A 23,853-nucleotide genomic window follows, 5' to 3' on the forward strand; every position below is an offset into this window, starting at 1 on the left:
CATTTAGAGAACCTTAGCAACAAGTCCCATAGACTTCCATTGAAATAGATCAAAGGGATATCTCCAGACTGAATTGTCATACAAACACGAGGGTGGTCTCATTTGACTCGGGGCAGCAAACGGCCAATCATGAATCACCTCAACACTTCCTAGCCCCTCCATAGCAACCATTGTCGAGCACCTTAGCAACCAAAATCCAAAGAGGGATATCTTCCATTCTGAATGTCACAGAGGCATGGGAGTTGGTTTATATCATTCATAGTGACAAGAAGCCTTTGGAGTTTCATGATTGGCAGCTGACAAGCCACTCCCTAGCAACCAAACAGAGTACCCTAGCAACCAAAATCCAAAGAGGGATATCTTCCATTCTGAATGTCGCAGAGGCATGGGAGTTGGTTTATATAATTCATACTGACAAGCAGCCTTTGGAGTTTCATGATTGGCAGCTGACAAGCCACTCCCTAGCAACCAAACAGAGTACCCTAGCAACCAAAATCCAAAGAGGGATATCTTCCATTCTGAATGTCACAGAGGCATGGGAGTTGGTTTATATCATTCATACTGACAAGAAGCCTTTGGAATTTCATCATTGGCAGCTACCAAGTAACTCCATAGCAACCAAACAGAGTACCCTAGCAACCAAAATCCAAAGAGGCATATCTTCCATTCTGAATGTCACAGAGACATGGGAGTTGGTTTATATCATTCATACTGACAAGCAGCCATTGGAATTTCATCATTGGCAGCTACCAAGTAACTCCATAGCAACCAGACAGAGTACCCTAGCAACCAAAATCCAAAGAGGCATATCTTCCATTCTGAATGTCACAGAGACTTGGGAGTTGGTTTATATCATTCATACTGACAAGCAGCCTTTGGAGTTTCATGATTGGCAGCTGCCAAGCCACTCCCTAGCAACCAAACAGAGTACCCTAGCAACCAACATCCAAAGAGGGATATCTTCCATTCTGAATGTCATAGAAGCATGGGAGTCGGTTTATATCATTCATAATAACAAGAAGCCTTTGCAGTTTCATCATTGGCAGCTGTCAAGTAACTCCATAGCAACCAAACAGAGTACCCTAGCAACCAAAATCCAAAGAGGCATATCTTCCATTCTGAATGTCACAGAGACATGGGAGTTGGATTATATCATTCATAGTGACAAGAAGCCTTTGGAATTGCATCATTGACAGCTGACAAGCCACTCCCTAGCAACCAAACAGAGTACCCTAGCAACCGTTTAGCAAAACGTATATCTCTGCATCAGAACATCGTATAGAGATGGGAGTTGGTTTATATCATTCATACTGACAAGAAGCCTTTGCAGTTTCATCATTAGCAGCTGCCAAGCAACTCCATAGCAACCAAACAGAGTACCCTAGCAACCATTTTACAAGACCTACATCTCTGCATCAGAATATTGTATAGAGATGGGGGTTGGCTCATTAGTTTCAGTTGGAAAACAGTCTGTAAATATCAACCTGGTAACTGTGTATTCACACCCTAGCAACCATTTAGAGCCACCTAGCAACCATATTGCAACACATAGAAGCCATATTTCAGCTCCACAACATCGTACAGACATGGTTGTTGGCTCATATGCAATCATGTACAACACCCCAGCAACCGAGTGGCGAGTTTTGCCACTGCAAGCACCACTTCACATTTTCTTCAGGAAATGTACATTCTAGTTATTATTCTTCTTCTTCTTCTTCTTCTTCCGCCAATGGAAGTCTATGGTAGCCCTATGAACCATACATAGGAAAATGATGAAATTTGGCACACTTGTAGTGATGGCCATGAATAGTAAATGTAGCAATTTTTGAGTCTCTAGGACCAACTCTATAGCGCCACCAGCAGTTCAAAAATTCAACATTGAAATGGTTATAACTTTTGAACCCTTTGATCTAGAAAAATGAAACTTAGTACACCTGATTCATCTCATCATGCTGATCAGAACCAATATCTTACATTAAGACTCCGCCCATTACAGTAGTGGCCATTTTGAAAAGTACAGTATGCAGTTTTTTTGCTACTCCTCCTTCAAAATTGGTCTAATTTTGTCCAAACATGTACTCAAATGATCTTCGGACTGAGCCGCATAAAAGTACTGTCCCCGATTTTTTTGCTATACTGGAAAAAAAAAAGTTATGATGTCGCAAACTTAACGAGGTCGACCCAAAATTGGTTCAGAAGCTATAGCTCGGCCAAACTTTGATCAATCGAAACGAAAATTGGTACACTTCATCGGAAGCATGATCTGAGGTTCCATGCCAAAGTTGGGAACAGCGCCACCTACGGGTCATGAGATATGGAAAATGCATATTTTGGCCAATAACTTATGAACAGTTTGTCAGAAAATTATAAACTTGGTGTCTATCGATTCCTTGGGTCATGACAAATCCGTGGATATCGATTTTGCCATGATGGGATGTACCACGTGTCCGCCATTTTGAATTATGTCATAATTTGCAATATCTTTTAAACTATTTGAAATTTCTTCACCAAATTTGGTATGGATCATCATTAGCATGGCCCGAAGGTACCTGAGAAGTTTGATCACAGCGCCACCTAGTGTTCCAGAGATATCATTGTTTTTTGAAAAAACGCTTATAACTTTTGCTAACATTGCTTGAAATTTGATTTCTTTATGTCAGTATATTCATTGGCTTATGCCGATTTCAACGATATCTCATATGTTATTTATCAACAATGTGACTGGCCGCCATATTGGAGTGAATGTAAAACAGTTTTTTCGCTACTCCTCCTTCAAAATTGGTCTAATTTTGTCCAAACATGTACTCAAATGATCTTCGGACTGAGCCGCATAAAAGTACTGTCCCCGATTTTTTTGCTATACTGGAAAAAAAAAAGTTATGATGTCGCAAACTTAATGAGGTCGACCCATAATTGGTTCAGAGGCTGTAACTTGTGAACAGTTTGTCACAAAATCATAAAATTGGTGTCTATCGATTCCTTGCGTCATGTCGAATCTGAGGATATCTATTTTGCCAGGATTGGATGTACCACATCATAAGCTATATTAGCATTAAGTTAGCTTAGCATGCTAATCTGGTTAACTTGCTTTTGTGTGCTCATTCTTACACTGAAGCCTCTCCTCTGCAATCTGTGATTTTACGTCCTCTGAGTGGCGCAATGTGCTAAACCATGTGTCATGAATTCTTAACCAATATGGTTGTGGGTTTGAGTCCTGTGTGGGGCAACTTTAAAATTTTGTATAAAGTTGTCATTTCAATTCCTTCTGGCTCTGCACTGCTGTTGGTGCGTAAATGCTCGCTGCACTGCTGTGCTTGGTGTACATTTACATGTATATTCAATTTCTGCTCTTTTTGTTCTTCTGGCTCCGCACTGCTGTTGTTGCTTAAATGCTTGCTGCGCTGCTGTGCTTACAGTACTTGTAGATTGCTGTATTTTGTCTGCTTGCTGTGCCTTGCAGGGCTTGGCCCCGTATTGCTGCTTGCAGCTATATTTATTATTATTATTATTATTATTCTTCCGTAAATGGGAGTCTATGGCAGCCCTATGAACCGTACATAGGAAAATGATGAAATTTGGCACACTTGTAGAGATGGCCATGACTAGTAATTGGACCAAATTTGGTGTCTCTAGGACCAAATCTATAGCGCCACCAGCAGTTCAAAAATTCAACATTGAAATGGTTATAACTTTTGAACCCTTTGATCTAGAAAAATGAAACTTAGTACACCTGATTCATCTCATCATGCTGATCAGAACCAATATCTTACATTAAGACTCCGCCCATTACAGTAGTGGCCATTTTGAAAAGTACAGTATGCAGTTTTTTTGCTACTCCTCCTTCAAAATTGGTCTAATTTTGTCCAAACATGTACTCAAATGATCTTCGGACTGAGCCGCATAAAAGTACTTTCCCCAATTTTTTTGCTATACTGGAAAAAAAAAAGTTATGATGTCGCAAACTTAACGAGGTCGACCCAAAATTGGTTCAGAAGCTATAGCTCGGCCAAACTTTGATCAATCGAAACGAAAATTGGTACACTTCATCGGAAGCATGATCTGAGGTTCCATGCCAAAGTTGGGAACAGCGCCACCTACGGGTCATGAGATATGGAAAATGCATATTTTGGCCAATAACTTATGAACAGTTTGTCAGAAAATTATAAACTTGGTGTCTATCGATTCCTTGGGTCATGACAAATCCGTGGATATCGATTTTGCCATGATGGGATGTACCACATGTCCGCCATTTTGAATTATGTCATAATTTGCAATATCTTTTAAACTATTTGAAATTTCTTCACCAAATTTGGTATGGATCATCATTAGCATGGCCCGAAGGTACCTGAGAAGTTTGATCACAGCGCCACCTAGTGTTCCAGAGATATCATTGTTTTTTGAAAAAACGCTTATAACTTTTGCTAACATTGCTTGAAATTTGATTTCTTTATGTCAATATATTCATTGGCTTATGCCGATTTCAACGATATCTCATATGTTATTTATCAACAATGTGACTGCCCGCCATATTGGAGTGAATGTAAAACAGTTTTTTCGCTACTCCTCCTTCAAAATTGGTCTAATTTTGTCCAAACATGTACTCAAATGATCTTCGGACTGAGCCGCATAAAAGTACTGTCCCCGATTTTTTTGCTATACTGAAAAAAAAAAAGTTATGATGTCGCAAACTTAATGAGGTCGACCCATAATTGGTTCAGAGGCTGTAACTTGTGAACAGTTTGTCACAAAATCATAAAATTGGTGTCTATCGATTCCTTGCGTCATGTCGAATCCGAGGATATCTATTTTGCCAGGATTGTATGTACCACATCATAAGCTATATTAGCATTAAGTTAGCTTAGCATGCTAATCTGGTTAACTTGCTTTTGTGTGCTCATTCTTACACTGAAGCCTCTCCTCTGCAGTCTGTGATTGTACATCCTCTGAGTGGCGCAATGTGCTAAACCATGTGTCATGAATTCTTAACCAATATGGTTGTGGGTTCGAGTCCTGTGTGGGGCAACTTTAAAATTTTGTATAAAGTTGTCATTTCAATTCCTTCTGGCTCTGCACTGCTGTTGGTGCGTAAATGCTCGCTGCACTGCTGTGCTTGGTGTACATTTACATGTATATTCAATTTCTGCTCTTTTTGTTCTTCTGGCTCCGCACTGCTGTTGTTGCTTAAATGCTTGCTGCGCTGCTGTGCTTACAGTACTTGCTGTGCTTGATGTACATTTACATGTACATTTAATTTCTGATGTTTTGTTCTTCCGGCTCCGCACTGCTGTTGGTGCTTAAATGCTTGATGCGCTGCTGTGCTTGCTGTACTTGTAGATTGCTGTATTTTGTCTGCTTGCTGTGCCTTGCAGGGCTTGGCCCCGTATTGCTGCTTGCAGCTATATTTATTATTATTATTATTATTATTATTATTATTAACGCATATTCCAAAGATGCTGCTCTTAGATACTGATTAATCAAACTATTTAGGTTAAATCATCAATTGGAATTATCCGGGATTAAATCAAACAAAAGGTGCATCATGTAAAAGCAGCAAGTGAGACACATATCATGCCATGCATTGTAGATACGTACACAGAAGCTAACTGCATTTTTAATGTATCTTCCAAAAATAATGTTGACAGCAACAATAGAAACAAACTTTTCCATAAAATTGATTTCCAGGGGCTTTAAAAAACAAATCATTGTGTGACGAGACACTTTTCTCACGAGAATGAAACGAGACGAGATTTTTGCACAATATTTTATAGAAATCCTCAATGACTGTTCATGACTGGAAAAATAGTCTGCAGGTGCATTTTGAAATGTTTTAACCCTCTGGGGTCTGAGGGGTTTTTGGGGTCCTTGAGATGTTCTGACATGCCTTGACATTTGTGCTTTTTTCAGTTGCTTATAAACATATTAATGGCAAAGGTGTAATTACACTCTATTTAGCACAAACAGGGCTACCATAATATGTGAGCAACATGCATGTACATGTTTGTATTTTTGAGAGAATAATGTTTATGCATGGTTATTGAAAAAACAAAAAACTAAAGTTTCTGAAATAAGGCCACAAAACACATACTAAATATGTGTCAATAAGACTTTTGACTAATGGATGTCGTTGCCTAGAGTTTTTTCTTCAAAATGACGTGAAAATCATCCTGCCTAATCATTCACATAAAACAATACATTGATTTAAATCTTGTAAAACACTTTTTGTTTGGAAAAGCAATATGCGCAAAGGGTGTCCACGATCCAACACCATCATGCATATTTAGTGATTCACACCTGAGGAGACAATGGGGCCTGTTGATTTAAGAATCTTGCTTTCCCCTGTTGTTTAATTTCATGGAAACAGACACCAGTGATTTTGCCAAGAGATATCTTATTTATTTGGGTCATAAAACATAGGAGGAATAAGTAGATATAAAGAATAGAAGACTAGAAACAGAAATGAAAACAAAACAAAAAGTAAAGAACAAAAAACCCCAACCCATGTTATGTCCCCGCATACTTTGTGTCATTTAACATCTATGTGTATGTATTTAAAAATAAACCCCAATCATCTAAGGAAAGAAAAAGTAATAAGTCTTCTGCCAGTGCCTTGACTCGTTAATTACTTAACTCCTCAAGTTCCTGGCCAAAACAACAAACTAAAATAAACGTTGATGTTAAAGGATCCTATCCCTTGGGGTAGAAAATCAGTAAGCGGGTGTTCATTGTTTGTGAGGTTGTGTTTTGTATGTAGTGTAGAATGTGTAAAATCTTCTATTTCACACCGAATTTCCCGTTCCCGGTTCTATCCATTTGGTTAGTAATAACCAATTTAACAGGTTTGGTACTTTTCTTCCTAGTGACACATATGATGATATTTATTGCTAACAGAATCACCAAGACTACTACCATAGTCAAAACTATCCATTCTGACCATGACAGATTTCCTGGAATTTTAGTTAATTTTGTCTCAGACATCAATTTAGCTATTCCATTCGCTACGATGACATGACCCATTGCTTGAATTCCCTCTTCTTGGGCTGCCTTAACACTTCCTTTAACTCTCTTAACCATTTCAAAGAGTTCATAATTCCTCTCCTCCACCAAATCATTATTCCACCACTGTGCCTCTAACTGCAACAATTGCACATGTGGAACATGAATTCCACCCAAATAAAGAGGATAGAGAATCTCAACGCAAAATGGATCAGGAGGAATTGGACATAACTTCCCTCCGTATATCATATTTTCACTTATTCCATCATGTAATATGCACCACTGTGCTTCTGACACCTGCCATGCACCTGTGGCTTGATCTAAAGGAACTACTTCCCAAACTGCAGATCCATTAAGAGATAAACTGAACATTGTAGAGCATGAGCAAATTACCCACTCATGTTCCTCAACACAACAGTCTGTGGTAGAAATCATTGGTGTATCACCTTCAGCCCAATATCCATTCTTTCCTAATCTAATTACTGAATTTCCTTGTCTAACCCCCATTGATTGGAATTGTCTAACTGTCATAATATTACGTTTCCCATATTGAGGCCATACCATAAACAAGGGTAATGTTCCAGAACCTGACAACAAATTTTCATTAATGACAATTTTAATTAATGGAACATGTTTAGCAGAAGTCAAATTAAGTTGATTACCGAAAACCACTAACACAGATTCCACTATTCGCTCAGGAATTTGACCCATTCGAATAACTTGAATATCCTCTACCATTTGATCCTTCAAATTTTGAGCCAGAAATAAACACGCTGCACGATGCGTCTCAAAATTAGATGACTTTGTTAATGCATCTGCCAATTCCTTCGCTGCGTTATTAAGATGCTGACCCGCTGCTATAATATGTAGAGAACCTTGAAGAGCCTCAGTGAGTCCTTTCCCAGTCATTGTTCCCACCCACTGAGTATATTTGCTTAATTGATTCATTTGAGCAGTATTACTAATTGAATTGACAGAACCAAATACCCCCGCTATATCTCCCCATATACTTCGAGATTTACGATTTCGACTTCTCAGAGGATCTTTAGAGGTATAATATTTAATTTCTTTTTCCAACCAACTCCGTATTTGTTGGAAATTTCCACAATAGGACTGATCAAAAACAGTAAGAAGAGATATCAAGTTATAATTAATGCGTTGTCGCACCATATGGGCTTCATTTATCAAGGTTTTGGTTTCTTTTGCTAACAAGATACCATGAGCTAGTGCCGTAGTCGTATTTGGGCAAGTATTAGCTTTGTTTGTCTTTTCCGCAGAAAGATAAAAACACCGTCCAATTTCCCCAGTTTCTAGTTCAGTCTCACAATATTCATTTGCATCTTCCGAATGCCAAACTTCTTATGTAATTTCCCTTGAATCTGGTTGTCCCTGAGGTAGTATCCCTTAGAAACCCCTCACATGGCAACACTATGGGATAGATACAGCCTTGGGCTAGTGAATCCCATATTGTAAGCATGTGGGTCCGATTCAAAATGAAGTTCATTTCCACATTAGTAGATGTTATGAGGTCTAACCCCACAATTTCACATTGTTCTTTTGAACAAATTTCTCGTCTTTGAGCACTACCAGAATACCCCCCATCTTTCACCGGCCAAATTATTCTGCTTTTGTAACATTGATGATGAAAGTTACATCCACCATAGATGCCCTCACGATATTTATCAAGGTCTTTATCATTACGTGGCACCCAATCCCATAATCCCCATTTGGAAATAAAGGGAAGAGTAAAACGTTGGCCTGATTTCAGAGTTGCATTCCGATTGATTCCTTGAACTCGAGGAGTCCATAAAGCCTGGCTTCCTTGGTAAATGCCAAGTAAAATGAAAAATAAGCATACCATTGTTGCTGGGTATCGAGAATAACTTGCAACCATCTCTAATCAATGTCAATGGAAATGATCCCTGAAATGGAAGCAGAGAAATAATTAAACATCACTTCTTTATTCCCAATCTTTAAAGCTAATGGATGAACAGTGCTCAATATCAGGCCATAAGCCGTCATTATCATTTTGTTCATTCACTAAGCAAGGTTTAACTTGTGACCAATGATACCATCTATCTGTTCCTACACCCTTCCCTTTAAGGCAAACACTTGTATCGGTTGTTAAGAGTGTCTCATATGGTCCCTCCCATCTAGGCTCTAAACCTTTCCTAGCAATGCGTTTGACCATAACAAAACTGCCTAACTCAGGAATGTGTGGAATATCAGTAGTGGTATGTTTTTCATCCCATTGCTGTTGAGCTTCTCGCACTTTCTTATTATTGTCTTTGGTAGCTTTGTCCAGCATTGTTAGATAGCGTCGTAACTTCTCTTGGAACAAAGTAGAATCTTCTCCCGTTCCCGCAGGTGGCGGAGCATCAGGAGGTAGGACCATTGCTCTTCCAGTCATCAGTTCAAAAGGAGTTAGTCCTGTTACTCTGTTTGGAGTTGCTCTCAAGTTCCACAGAATAGCAGGTAATAACTTATGCCAACCTTGGCCAGTTTGCAGAATGGCTTTGGTAAGAGCGGTTTTCAACGATCTGTTCATTCGTTCTACCATGCCTGAGCTTTCCGGATGGTACGGAATGTGAAACTTCTGTTTGATCCCCATCAATTTCATTGCTTCCTTCATCAGTTTTCCAGTGAAGTGAGTTCCATTGTCAGAGTCAATTTCATATGGAAGACCCCAGCGAGGAAAAACTTCTTCCACCATTACTCGTGCTGCCGCTTCAGCTGTGCAAGTTCTCGTAGGGAATGCTTCCACCCACCTAGTAAATCTGTCCATGATTACTAGAATGTATTGGTACCCTCCACTGGGTGATAAAGGTCCTGTGAAATCGATTTGGAGGTGTGTCCATGGACCTGTTGGTCTGGGTGCATGTGACATTCGCACCTTTACAGATTTTCCCACATTTGCTTTCATGCAAATTAAGCATCTTCTACAGTAATCATCAATGTCTCTCATCATTCGTGGCCACCACCACGTCTCGCTGATTTGAGCTTTCATTGCTTTTGCTCCAGCATGCACTTTTCCATGATACAGCTGCATTAGTTCTCTTCTTGTTCCAATCGGCATCACCACTTGTCCGGTTGGAATTCTCCAGATGCCTTGATCATCCTCTTTCGCTCCTGCTTTTATCCATTGTTCTTTCTCTTCATCTGTCTCTGTTTGATATGACAGAAGATGATGCTCAGGATTATCTTTGCTGTTTTCCTGTACCATGGTAACAGGAGTAAGAGGTAGTAAAGCTGCTTCTCTAGCTGCTGCATCTGCTGCCGCGTTTCCTTGACTTTCTTTGGACTTATCTGATTGATGTGATTTTACTTTGATCAATAACTGGATCCATCAACCCATAACTCCTTATCTGGATTTTCAAGAGGGGTTGGATTAACAGGACCATGGCTTTCCTCTTCTACTTGTTTTTCACACTCATGTGGTGTTCCCTCATGTGGTTCTAGCATCATTGTTGCAGGGTTAAGGGATGTGTCTCTGATTATTTCCACTCTCAAATCCTTGTTCAACAAAGTTGCTTCCCATTTTGCTCTTCTTGCGTCAGTTATGGTCTTGATGTTTGTGTTGTTCAACAACGTCACTATACTGTGTGGAGTGTGAAGTATGATAGTTTGTGCTCCTATCAAATTTTCCACAGCATCCACTGCCCATGTGGCACCATCGAGAGCTTGTATACATCGTGGTTGACCAATCATTGTGACAGGAATCTTTGTGGAAAAGTATCCAACTGGTCTGTATCGATCACCTGGTTTTTGACACAGTACTGCTGAGTAGGTCTCATTTCCCACCCTGGTCCACAAATGGAATGGCAATCGTCCATCGGGAAGTCCCAAGGCTGGGGCTGATGTCAGTTTCTCTTTCATAGATGTAAATGCTTCCTCAGCTTCTGGTGTCCAGGTTATCTGCTCCACTCCAGGCTTTCCTCCCTTGTACAAGTCGATGAGAGGACTAGTGATGCTGGCAAAATCAGGTATATACTGGCGACAGTAGTTGAAAAGTCCCATCACCTTCCGTATTCCTGTAACTGTTAGAGGTTTTGGGAGTTGCCGTAATGCCTCTACACGCTCTGTAGTCATTCTCCTTCCCTCGACAGATATTTCTTGGCCCAAGTAGATAACCTTGGTTTTGGCCAACTGTGCTTTGTCGGGGTTGACTTTGAATCCTCCTTTCCTAAGGGCTTGTAGGACAACATTCAGAGCAAATATATGGCTGTTTTCATCTGGGCTTGCAATCAACAAGTCATCAACATATTGGATGCAAACACTCCCTGAACTCTCAATTTCAGCTTTTCGCTCCGTTAAGAACTGATCCAAAGTTCTATGGAATACCACAGGAGATAGATTAAGTCCTTGTGGGAGTCTGTTCCAGACAAACTGTTTTTACCCCCACTGTGAAGGCCAATTTCTCTTGAGATCTTTCGTCAATAGGTATAGACCAGAAAGCCGACAGTACATCTAATACTGTGAAAATTCTTGCGTTTCCTGGAATATCATTCAGAATGGTGGCTGGATTGGCCACAATAGGATGCGGTTTTGGTGTTACACTGTTAAGTCTTGTGTAATCGATGGTTAATCTCCATGAGTTATCCGATTTCTTGACAGGCCATACAGGACTATTAGTGGTTGATGAAGATTGTCTGATGATTCCTTCAGCTTCCAAGTCTGCCACTATCTCTTCCACAGCTTGTCTTGCTTCAGGTCGGATAGGGTATTGTTTATGAGGGGCATGTATCGGTCCCTCAATAACAACAGGGTCAATGTTGGCTTTACCGCAATCCAATTTGTGTTTAGCCCAAACATCTGGATATAAACTGCACAGAAGTCCCCACACACCATCTTTTCCCCAATCTCTGATAATTGGTTTTGTTGTACCAACAGACGTTAGATTACATGTGCGATCTTCGTGTGGTATTATTCAAGCTGTTGTAGCGATTTGACGACTGTCGGTAAATATGATCATGTTCAACAGTGGAAGAATGTCCATGCCAATAAGGCTTCCTTGTGAATTCGGCCCTACCCAGAAAGATGTCCATAAGACTTCATCTTCATGTATTTGCAAAGGAACTTGTATACTTTTGCGAAATTTAGTGATACCTCCTCCAACTCCTTCAACTTCCATAGTTTCATCTGTTGTAGGTAGGTTCAGATCTGTTATCGAAATCGCTGCTCCTGTGTCAACCAAAATATCACATGGGTGGCCCCCTATCAATGCATTGACGAAAAGGCGATTGTCTCTTTTCTTACTAATACAGGGGGCCGCTGATTCCTATTGCGGATGCATAATTCCCTCTATGAGCTGACGGACTTGCGCTTCAGTCCACGTCTTCCCTTGAGAGGTTTCATCATTTTTTTTTCGCACTGACTTGTTTAAATGATGGACCTTGACCTTCTGCTCCACCTCCTTTAGCCCAACAATCTTTTATTGAGTGGCCACGCTTTCCACAGTTGGTGCAGAAAATCATCCTCTTCTTTGTATCCATGTTGTATTGAGCTGTTGCCACTCCTCTTCGATTTGGCTTGTTTCCTTCTTCCTTGTTTGATCTCATAGCCATCTCTAAGCGCCCAGCCCATTGCAAAATCTGATCATATGTCTCACCTGGATTGACTCCAAGTGATAAGGCTTGTTGGTATTTTGTACTAAGTCCATCCACAAGTGTGTCAGTGAACTGTACATCATCTCTGTCAGGTTGTTTCTTAGCACAGAGAGCCCATCTCTCGTAAGCATTCCACTTACGCAGAGCATATTCATCTGGAGATTCATCATCCTTTTGCTTAATCAATGTCACTAATGTGAAAGGAATTTTTCCGCTCCCCAAGATTTCTTGGATTTCTTTTCGAAACACATCTAATGCTTGCCAAAGACCATGGGGTCGCCCCTGGTCATCAACCCACAAATTTATCCATTGGGCTGTGGTTATCGAAGCTGGCAAGCGTTCCCATCTGTCTCTTGGGATTTTAGCTTTCACAATGGTGTGTATGTCTTTTAATGTCATTTGATGTGCTTCAACCAGAGAGTCTAATTCTCGCCAAAACTCCGTGTTTGGATCTTGTCTCTTCAGAGGAGGCAAGGCTGTGAGAATGGCTTGACGCTCTCCTGGTGTGAATGGTCTCTCTTCTGTCATCATTTCAGATTGTAAGTCTTCCCTTTTAATAACAGGTGAAGAAAATTCAGGACCGATCTTGTCAACTGTGATCATGTCGTCATCTCTTGTCTCATCATCCCAGTCAGATCCATAATTACGAGCTGGTGTACATCGCAACATGTCTCTGTTTGGCTGGGCTGATTTAGATCTTGTTATTACTGGAGCTGCTTGTGCAGATGCAATGTACATCTTGTCAACTGGACCTCCATTTGATCTCGAAGGTTGAGACTGTGTCACAGGTTTAGATGAACTTGTATATTGTTCAGGCAAAGCTGGATAGATTGGTTTATAAGGAGGAGGCGTTACTGTGGTTGCGGATTTCACTGGTGGTTGTGAATATTTTCTTTCCGCTTCAGTTATTATATTTGTCCAATCTGGATCAAACGAATCATCATTGGTTGTATTTTCTCCATCTGAACATTTAATAGACATGATTTTGTTCAACTTATTAAATGCTTCAATTTGAGGCTTCATTGCTTCAGCAAGTGGAACTGGACCGCCATTTATATCACAACAAATTCCACCTTGCTTTACAATCCAATGAGCTGCCAGTATTAGAAATGCTTGTGATTTTATCTCGTCTTTTTGAGACTCGAACCAGTGTAACTGTGCATCCATATTTGCATTTATGTCAAGTCCTTTTTTCAAAAGCTTAGCTTGTTTCTTGTTCTTTCTTTCAAGGTACCAAGTTGAAATTGATCTGCTGTTACAGTCACTTTCTGCCATCTTGCAAAGTTACTTTGTGCTGCTCAGAACAGCAGGGATGTGTGTGTCTGTGAGTGTGTTTCTCTAAGGGTGGGGCTATGGTACTCTGCTTCTCTCTCGCTCTCTCTGTATATTATGTGTGTGCGCTCAGAACTGCAAGCCTATGTATGTGTGTGTATGCATATGTGCATGTATGTATGTGTGTGTGTGTGTGTGTCAGAGGCTACCCTTCTTCTCTCTCTCTCTCCCTCCCTTCTCCAAACTACAGTATGTGTGTGCGTGAAGGTATGGAGCAAATTCTGAAGGGAGGGGTTGCCTCACTCTCTGTCCCTTCTTTCACTTCACAGAACAAAAGAAAATTTTATAGAAAAGTTAACTTCAATGTTTTTCAGTATTTTGTTTAGTTTCCAGTTAACTCAAAACAATTTTTTTTATTATTTTTTTAAATATTTGTGGATTTTCTCTCAGATTAATTTCTTGTTTTCTTTTTCCTTTTTTTTCTTTCTTTAAGCTTACTCTGATCAGTATCCTCAAAATATTTGAACAGCTTTACGGTCAAAGTTGGAATGCACGCGATCCTAACTATTTTAACTCGTATTACTCCAGCGTGTTAATGTTTTAGAGTTTTTCCCTGCCATCGTTTTAAACAGACTCGCCACACTTAACCGCTCATGTCAATCGAGCTTTGCTTGTGTTTCACCTCCTCGCCTCGAGTACGAATCTTCCGTGTGTTGGATATATTTTAGAGATTACTCTGCCATCGTTTTAAACAGTCTCGCCATATTATCCAACCACCAATCAGTGACAACCAGCAAATAATAGTTTTACCGTCTTACAGCTAATTCTCCCAAATTTTTGACTAGATGGTCTTTTTTCTAAAAAAGATCCTTCTCAATCCCAGCATATCAAATAACTTTAGAGGTTTACTTTTCAGAGAACTTAAATAAGCCAAATTAAATTGAATTATTTTTATTTTTTTATTATACTATGTTTTATATTCTTTGGCAAAACCACAGGCTCCTTAAACAACACAGTTCTTTTTAGCAGTTACAGTCATTGTCTCTAATCATCAGGCAGACTTAGAACTTTTATATAAAGGAAAAAGTCTTACCTTGAGACATTATTTCTGGATATACTATCCTGTTCGTGACGCCAAATTGTTGATTTAAGAATCTTGCTTTCCCCTGTTGTTTAATTTCATGGAAACAGACACCAGTGATTTTGCCAAAAGATATCTTATTTATTTGGGTCATAAAACATAGGAGGAAGAGACAATGGACCAAGCGAAGGTCTAATTCAGCTTCTCAGTCATCTTTCCTACATTTCCATCTCTTCCTGATTTTCGGACAAACAGGGCTTGGTTTTTATATCCCTGACCAAGGAAAAAACTACATCACCATAGGAACACATACATTCAGCAGAAGAACATATGGTTTCCATTAACGTTGGAATGTATTCCCCTTATACTATGCTTGATGAAGAACTGCATATACATTTCAGTCCAGCAGCACACTCAAGTCCAAAGTCTCCCAAAGTCTCCCACATATTCACAAAATACAATGAATACAAATAATTATGAATGTATATAAAGAGTATAAAAGAGATACATAATACTACTGATTATGAATATTAATAAAAGGTAAAAAAGTAATAATAATACTAAAAACATTAAATGATGAAATTTGAGTCTTCAGGGCCCGCATACTTAATGAGCCATTCATTCAGGTGTGTGACTGAGCCACAAGAAAGAATGCAAGAGCAATATATATATATATATATATATATTCTACCAAATTGGTTCACAGTTGGAAGCATCTCAATTTTTTCCACAAATTGTGCTTGCAAATTGTATAATATCCAAGGAAAACATGTCTAGTAATTGTACAGTTAATTCTTATACTGTATTTTCAGTTTTGGAATATGTATCCTCTCCCCAAATTTGTCAATAATAAAACACAATAAAAATTATTTAAAGAAAAGGCTTATATTTACCTTTTAAAATTTGTTTACATCTACCTTGTAAATATAATTTTTTTTATTAAAAAGGTTACAATTACAACAACAATTCAAGTGTAATCTTTCTTTGTAAAAACTAAAGTATACATTTTATCATACATATTTCAAAGTTAAGGATTCATTACTTTGAACATAGCCTACATTGACAAAACATACTATATTTAACATATTAGCAAAAATTGGCAAACAAAAGCTTATTTGAGGTGGCAGATATTTTACATTAAAAATGTATAATCTATCCAAAACTAGTCAACGAAATGTTGTCTTTCATATGTCTCTAACATAGGTCTTTCGTTTTTATTATAAGGAATATAAATGTTAATTTGCAGTTTAATACGTTGCTTATACAAATACATTTTATTTCAACATATTTCAGTCGATTTTTACTCATCTCAGTATAGCAATACAGTTTGCTAAAAGCAGATCATTCATTCACACACAGAAACGCGATTCAAATTTAAACAGCCTTTTTGCGAGTTGTGGTAAACAGCGCATCTTTGCCGTTCATTCATTCACACACAGAAACGCGATTCAATTTTAAACAGTCTTTTTGCGAGTTGTGGTAAACAGCGCGCATCTCTGCCGTTCATTCATTCACACACAGAAACGTGATTCACTTGAGAATGAAAAAAACTTACTACAGTATTCCATCCGTTGCTCCTCGAAATACCAGCACTTCTGAGGTACATTTTCCATTATTATTATTACGATAGTATTATTCCTCACAGCGCCGAGAGACAGTGTAAACAAGTACAATGATCTTAATAAACTTGATGTGTTTTCTCGAGCTGATATGGGGGCGTTCACAGTTTGCATGGATTGCCTCATTCATTTGCGCTTGAATAGCGCGCGCTCTCCGCGGGCGGGGTCAAATTAAAACATAATGAGCTGAGATGAGAACGACTGACATCTCTCTCTTTTCATAAAGATTACATAAACAGAGAATATTTGTTTTTTATAAAAATTACTTCATTTAAAAGAAGAGAATTCAAGCTTCATGCCTGTGTGTCTGTATGCCTGTTTGACTGAGTATTCGCTGAGTTATGGTTCATTTTCGGACGCGTTTCAGAATGGACTTCACTGACAGAGAGGAGGCAGAACTCGCATCATGTTTATTTTTCTTTATTTGGCGAAAAGCACAGCACTTTGTTTTTATTGTGAGTATACACAAAAATAATACACACTTAACAGGATCGATTGATGTATAACACAAGCATATAAGATAAAAATTAATATTAGTATTTTGATTCTTTTTTGCACTGATAAGGAAAAAAAACAAGCCTATCGCGCCGGCGCGATAGCCGACCTCAGGGGGTTAACTAAAAATGCATGTCATTTCAGTTCTACTTTGAGTATGAATTATATGCATTTAAAGACAACAATATACAAGCACTGTATGAGGTTTTGCCACAAACTCAGCTGACTAGCTTTTCTCCTGTATGATTTCACATGAGTCTCTTCAGACCTTACTGTACATGAATTATGAGCTTCCAGAACTTCTGGTTGAGGCTGTGTGTGACCTCCTGATTGAACTCCTTTCCACAAATTTAACATGGAAATAAAATCAGTATAAATAATACAAATAAATAAGTTTTCTCTTAGTCTTATTAAGTGCAAACAATAAGTGCAAGTGCAACCATATTCAAAGTACTGTAGCGCACAGACTCTTTATAATTGTTGTGAAATTGCTGTTTTAAGGCGGTGAGTTCTGAAAAGGCTGGGTAGAGAGAAACGAGCGAGTGAGTTAAGCTAGTGTGATTGTGTACAGTTGATTGTTGCGTTCCAGTTAAAAGTTCAGAAACGGAGCCTCCCTTGTCTTACGTTCTTCAGACGTTACAGTACTCTCTCAATATTCAAAGTGAAAACAGAGGCCAGAGCCACAACTACACAGTCTAGAGATAGGTTTGATATTTTGAGACAGGCTTTTGTATGTTGTATGTATGCAGCCTAATTTGCGCGCATCAGGGAGCTTGTGTTTTACTTTCACTTTGGATTTCGCAATCGCACGTACTCTGTAGCGGCAGTGCAGGTACTCTTTCTACCTAATCTTTCTTTTTTCTTTTTTTTCTATTCTTTCTTTCTTTCTTTCTTTCTTTCTTTCTTTCTTTCTTTCTTTCTTTCTACCTAATCTTTCTTTCTAACTCTTTATTTTTTCTTTCTTTCTCTCTACCTAATCTTTATTTTTTCTTTCTTTCTTTCTACCTAATCTTTATTTTTTTCTCTCTTTCTTTCTTTCTTTCTTTCTTTCTTTCTTTCTTTCTTTCTTTCTTTCTTTCTACCTAATCTTTTTTTCTTTTTTCTATCTTTCTTACTATCTTTCTTTCTTTTTAACTAAATAATCATAATATAATTCTTTCTTTCTATAAATCTTTCTTTTTTGGTTCTTTCTTTCTAACTAATCTTTCTTTCTTTCTTTTTCTTTTTAACTAATCTTTCTAACTAATCTTTCTTTCTTTCTACCAACTCTTTCCTTCTTTTTTATTTCTCTCTTCTTTCTTTCTAACTAATCTGTCTTTCTTTCTTTCTTTCTTTCTTTCTTTCTTTCTTTCTTTCTTTCTAACTAATCTATTTTTCTTTCTTTCTAACTAATCTGTCTTTCTTTCTTTCTAGCTAATCTATCTTTCTTTCTATCTATCTATCTATCTCATTAACTTTTCTTTCTTTCTAACTATTCTTTCTTTCTTTTTTCTTTCTTTCTAACTAATCTTTCTATCTTTCTTTCTTTCTAACTTATCTTTATTTCTTTCTAACTTTCTTTCTAACTATTATTCTTTCTTTCTATTATTCTTTCTTACTTTCTAACTAATCTTTTTTTCTTTCTTTCTAACTAATCTGTCTTTCTTTCTTTCTAGCTAATCTCTTTCTTTCTATCATCTATCTCATTAACTTTTCTTTCTTTCTAACTATTCTTTTTCTTTTTTCTTTCTTTAACTAATTTTTCTATCTTTCTTTCTTTCTTTCTAACTAATCTTTCTTTCTTTCTAACTTTCTTTCTTTCTAACTATTATTCTTTCTTACTTTCTAACTAATCTTTCTATCTTTCTTTCTAACTAATCTTTCTTTCTTTCTAACTTTCTTTCTTTCTTTTTAACTATTATTATTTCTTACTTTCTAACTAATCTATCTATCTATCTATCTATCTATCTATCTATCTATCTATCTATCTATCTATCTTATTAACTTTTCTATCTTTCTAACTAATTTTTCTTTCTTTGTACCAACCCTTTCCTTCTTTTTTCTTTCTTTCTAACTTATCTTTTTTCTTTCTAACTTTCTTTTTAACTTTTCTTTCTTTATAACTAATCTTTCTTTCTACCTAATTTCTTTCTTTCTTTCTTTCTTTCTATCTAACCAATCTCTTTCTTTCTTTCTTTTTTCTAACTTTTCTTTCTTTCTTACTATCTTTTTCTTTTTTCTATCTTTCTTTCTTTCTAACTAACTAATCTTACTATCATTCTTTCTTTCTAACTAATCTTTCTTTCTCTTTTAATCTTTTTCTTTCTTTCATTCTTTCTTTCTAACTATTCTTTCTTTTTTTCTAACTAACTTCTTTTTTTCTTTCTACCAACTCTTTCCTTCTTTTTTCTTTCTCTCTCTTTTCTTTCTTTCTTGCTGTCTTGCTGTCTTTCTGTCATTGTTTATTTTCTTTCTTTCTTTCTAATCTTTCTAATGATTATTCTTTCTTACTTTCTAACTAATCTTTCTAACTAGTCTATCTATCTCATTAAATTTTCTTTCTTTCTAACTATTCTTTCTTTTTTTCTAACTAATCTTTCTTTCTTTCTACCAACTCTTTCCTTCTTTTTTCTTTCTCTCTTTTTTCTTTCTTTCTGGCTGTCTTGTTGTCTTTCTTTCATTGTTTATCTTCTTTCTAATCTTTCTAACTAGTCTATCTATATTTATCTATCTATCTATCTATCTATCTATCTATATATTTATCTATCTATCTCATTAAATTTTCTTTCTTTCTAACTATTCTTTCTTTTTTCTTTCTTTCTAACTAATCTGTCTTTCTAGCTAATCTTTCTTTCTATCTCATTAACTTTTCTTTCTTTCTAACTATTCTTTCTTTCTAACTTTATTTCTTTCTTTCTATCAATCTTTCTTTTTGTTTGTTTCTTTCTTTCTACCTTATCTTTCTTTCTTTCTAACTATTCTTTCTTTCTTTCTAACTAATCTTTCTTTCTTTCATTGTTTATTTTCTTTCTAACTAATCTATCTATCTTTCTTTCTTACTAACTAATCTTTCTTTCTTTTTCTGTCTTTCTTTCTTTCTAACTAATCTCTTTCTTTCTAACTTATCTATCTTTTTTTCTAACTATTCTTTCTTTTTTTCTTTCTTTCTTTCATTGTTTATTTTCTTTCTTTCTAACTAATCTTTCTATCTATCTGTATTATTAACTTTTCTATCTTTCTAACTAATCTTTCTTTCTTTTTTCTGTCTTTCTTTCTAACTAATCTCTTTCTTTCTAACCTATCTGTCTATCTATCTATCTCATTAACTTTTCTTTCTAACTAGTCTTTCTTTCTTTCTAACTAATCTTTCTTTCTAATTAATCTGTATTTCTTTCTAACTAATCTTTCTATCTTTCTTTCTTTCTTTCTAACTAATCTTTCTTTCTTTCTTTCTAACTTTTTAACTAATCTTTCTTTCTAACTAATATTTATTTTTCTTTCTTTCTTTCTTTCTTTCTTTCTACTTAATTTTTTTTTTCTTTTTTCTTTCTTTCTTACTATCTTTCTTTCTTTCTTTTTAACTAACTAATCTTACTATAATTCTTTCTAACTAATATTTCTCTTTCTTTCTTTCTTTCTTTCTTTCTATAAATCTTTTTTGTTTCTTTCTTTCTAACTAATTTTCCTTTCTTTCTTTCTTTCTACCTTATCTTTCTTTCTAACTTTCTGACTTTCTTTTTAACTAACTAATCTTACTATAATTCTTTCTAACTAATATTTCTCTTTCTTTCTTTCTTTCTTTCTTTCTTTCTTTCTTTCTATAAATCTTTTTTGTTTCTTTCTTTCTAACTAATCTTCCTTTCTTTCTTTCTTTCTACCTTATCTTTCTTTCTAACTTTCTGACTTTCTTTCTTTCTTTTTCTTTCTAACTAATCTTTCTTTCCTTTTTCTGTCTTTCTTTCTAACTAATCTCTTTCTTTTTAACCTATCTATCTGTCTATCTATCTCATTAACTTTTCTTTCTAACTATTCTTTCTTTCTAACTAATCTTTCTTTCTTTCTAATTAATCTGTATTTCTTTCTAACTAATCTTTCTCTCTCTTTCTAACTAATCTGTCTTTCTTTCTTTCTTTCGTTTTCTTTTTAACTAATCTTTCTAACTATTCTTTCTTTCTACCAACTATTTCCTTCTTTTTTCTTTCTCTCTTCTTTCTTTCTTTCTTTCTTTCTTTCTTTTTTCTATCTTTCTTTCTTTTTAACTAATCTTACTACCATTCTTTCTAATTTTTCTTTCTCTTTCTTTCTTTCATTCTTTCTTTCTAACTAATCTTTCTTTCTATCAATCTCTTTCTTTTTTGTTTTTTTTCGAACTTTTCTTTCTTTCTTTCTACCTTTTCTTTCTTTCTAACTAATCTTTCTTTCTTTCTACCAACTCTTTCTTTTTTTCTTTCTTTCTTTCATTGTTTATTTTCTTTCTTTCTAACTAATCTTTCTATCTATCTGTATTATTCACTTTTCTATCTTTCTAACTAATCTTTCTTTCTTTTTTCTTTCTTACTAACTTCTCTTTCTTTCTAACTTACCTATCTATCTTTCTCATTAACTTTTCTTTCTAACTATTTTTTCTTTATTTTTTCTTTCTTTCTAACTAATCTTTCTATCTCTCTTTCTTTCTAACTAATCTTTCTTTATTTCTTTCTAACTAATTTGTCTTTATTTCTTTCTTTCTAGCTAATCTGTCTTTCTTTCTTTCTTCCTAACTTATCTATCTATCTATCTATCTATCTATCTATCTATCTATCTTTCTTTTTCTTTTTTACTAACTAATCTCTTTCTTTCTTGCTTTCTTGCTTTCTTTCTTTCTAATCTATCCTTCTTTCTTTCTAACTAATCTTTCTTTCTTTCTAATAAATCTTTCTTTCTAACTATTCTTTCTTTCTAAATGATGTTTTATTAACAAAGTTCGGGAGGAGCAGGTTCAGATAATTAACCAAATTATGCACAGCTGGAGATTAATCAGTAATCAACTCAATGACAGAGTATAAATTCACAGCAGACCTATCTCTGTTCATTGAAAGTTTGTCAGCATCCCTCCTCCACCCCATCTCCTCACTTCCAGTTCCATCTACACTTACCAACTGGGGGGACTACTCTGGGCTCGGGCCTAACTCCGAGCTCGGAGCCCTCTCCCCGGACAGCACGCCAAATATGCATAAACTAATTATATGTAGATGTGAACTCGTGAACTAATCTATCTATCAAACTTTAAACTACTTTAAACTTCAAACTTCTTCAAACTCTCTGGTCCGGCTTTCTCAAGCCAACTTAAAGTTTGTCTCAACAAACATTTTTTTCTGGTTATATTTGCTATTAGTATTCTCTACACTGCAAAATCCTAATGTGTTTATTCAACTGTGTGAATCTAATGTAAAATACAGGACAAATCCAACAAACCCTTATAGATTTGATACGGGACGCTTCATTTTACCTGTAAATATACAAGATGATCTAGTGTTTTATGGGACGGATGTCATCTCTAGTCACAGAACAGATTGTGTGTGTGTGTGTGTGTGTGTGTGTGTGTGTGTGTGTTTCTTATGTTTCCTTTATAAAATGAATGTGAATCATGTTTGTGTTTTATAGTGTGGATCATTGTGGAGAGTTCAGAATTGCAGCAGGATTACACAAATGTAGGTCTACACACAATCATTTAGTGATTTATTGTTGATTTGTGTCATTTAGTGAAATGTTTCTCTTCTTGTGTTCAGATGCCTGTGATCTCACACTGGATCCAAACACAGCTCACACTCGTCTCATTATGTCTGATGAGAACAGGACAGTGACGTGTGTGTCAGAGGATCAGTCGTATCCTGATCATCCAGAGAGATTTGATGTTCCTCAGGTTCTGTGTGGAGAGAGTCTGACTGGACGCTGTTACTGGGAGGCTGAATGGAGCGGAGATGCTGATATATCAGTGACATATAAAGGAATCAGCAGGAAAGGATGGAGTGTAGACTGTGAGTTTGGATATAATGACAAATCCTGGAGTCTGATCTGCTCTTATAACAGATTCACTGTCCGTCACAATAATAACTACACTGGTATTCCTGTCGTCTCTTCATCCTCTAAGAGAGCAGGAGTGTATGTGGACGTGTCGGCCGGCACTCTATCCTTCTACAGCATCTCTGACACACACACACTCACACACTTACACACATTCAACTCCACATTCACTGAACCCCTCTATGCTGGATTTGAGGTTGATTATAACTCCTCAGTGTCTCTGTGTGACATTAAACAGTGTCCTGAGGGAAACAACAGTGATACACACACAACCGGGTGAGTGAAATATACTGTGTCTTAGTGAAGGATTTTTCCAGACTGAATAATAGTTCAATCCTCTGTTCTTCATACATCACTAAACACTAGAGATGCACCATATTGGGTTTTTGCTGATACTCAATATGCTGATATTTTACAACATACTGTATTTTGGCCAGTACCTATATATATATATATATAGATATATATATTAGGGCTGTCAAAGTTAGCGCGTTAAGTACGCGTTAACGCAAAATCTAATTAATGGCACTAATTTTTTTAACGCGCGATTAACGCAGTGCGTATTTTCTGTTTGACCCGTGGCCCAACCCCTAGTTGGAGAAATGGAGATACACAGTGTTGCCAACTTAGCGACATTGCAGACCCCTTTAGCGATTTTTTCCCTTCAACAAAGCGCCCAAACCTTATTAAGTTTCTGAGAATCTACCGGTACCGCCGGTACTGCTCTCTCAGCACGCGCATGCAC

The 23,853-nt window shown here is 36.6% G+C and overlaps 1 protein-coding gene across 1 annotated transcript in view; it reads left to right on the forward strand.

Moving 5' to 3' along the window:
* The window catches only part of LOC311069717 (uncharacterized protein), a gene marked incomplete at its 5' end in the record, with an annotated part of 86,782 nt that overhangs the window by 55,861 nt on the left and 7,068 nt on the right, over positions 1–23,853 (forward strand). The window contains 2 exons of the mRNA XM_084093097.1: positions 22,689–22,735; positions 22,814–23,384. Coding sequence (XP_083949223.1) covers positions 22,689–22,735; positions 22,814–23,384 — 618 coding nt within the window. The remainder of the gene's footprint in view (positions 1–22,688; positions 22,736–22,813; positions 23,385–23,853) is intronic.

This window comes from Abramis brama (genome assembly GCF_963993115.1).
Source record: "Abramis brama genome assembly, chromosome: 2".
Classification (NCBI taxonomy): domain Eukaryota; kingdom Metazoa; phylum Chordata; class Actinopteri; order Cypriniformes; family Leuciscidae; genus Abramis; species Abramis brama.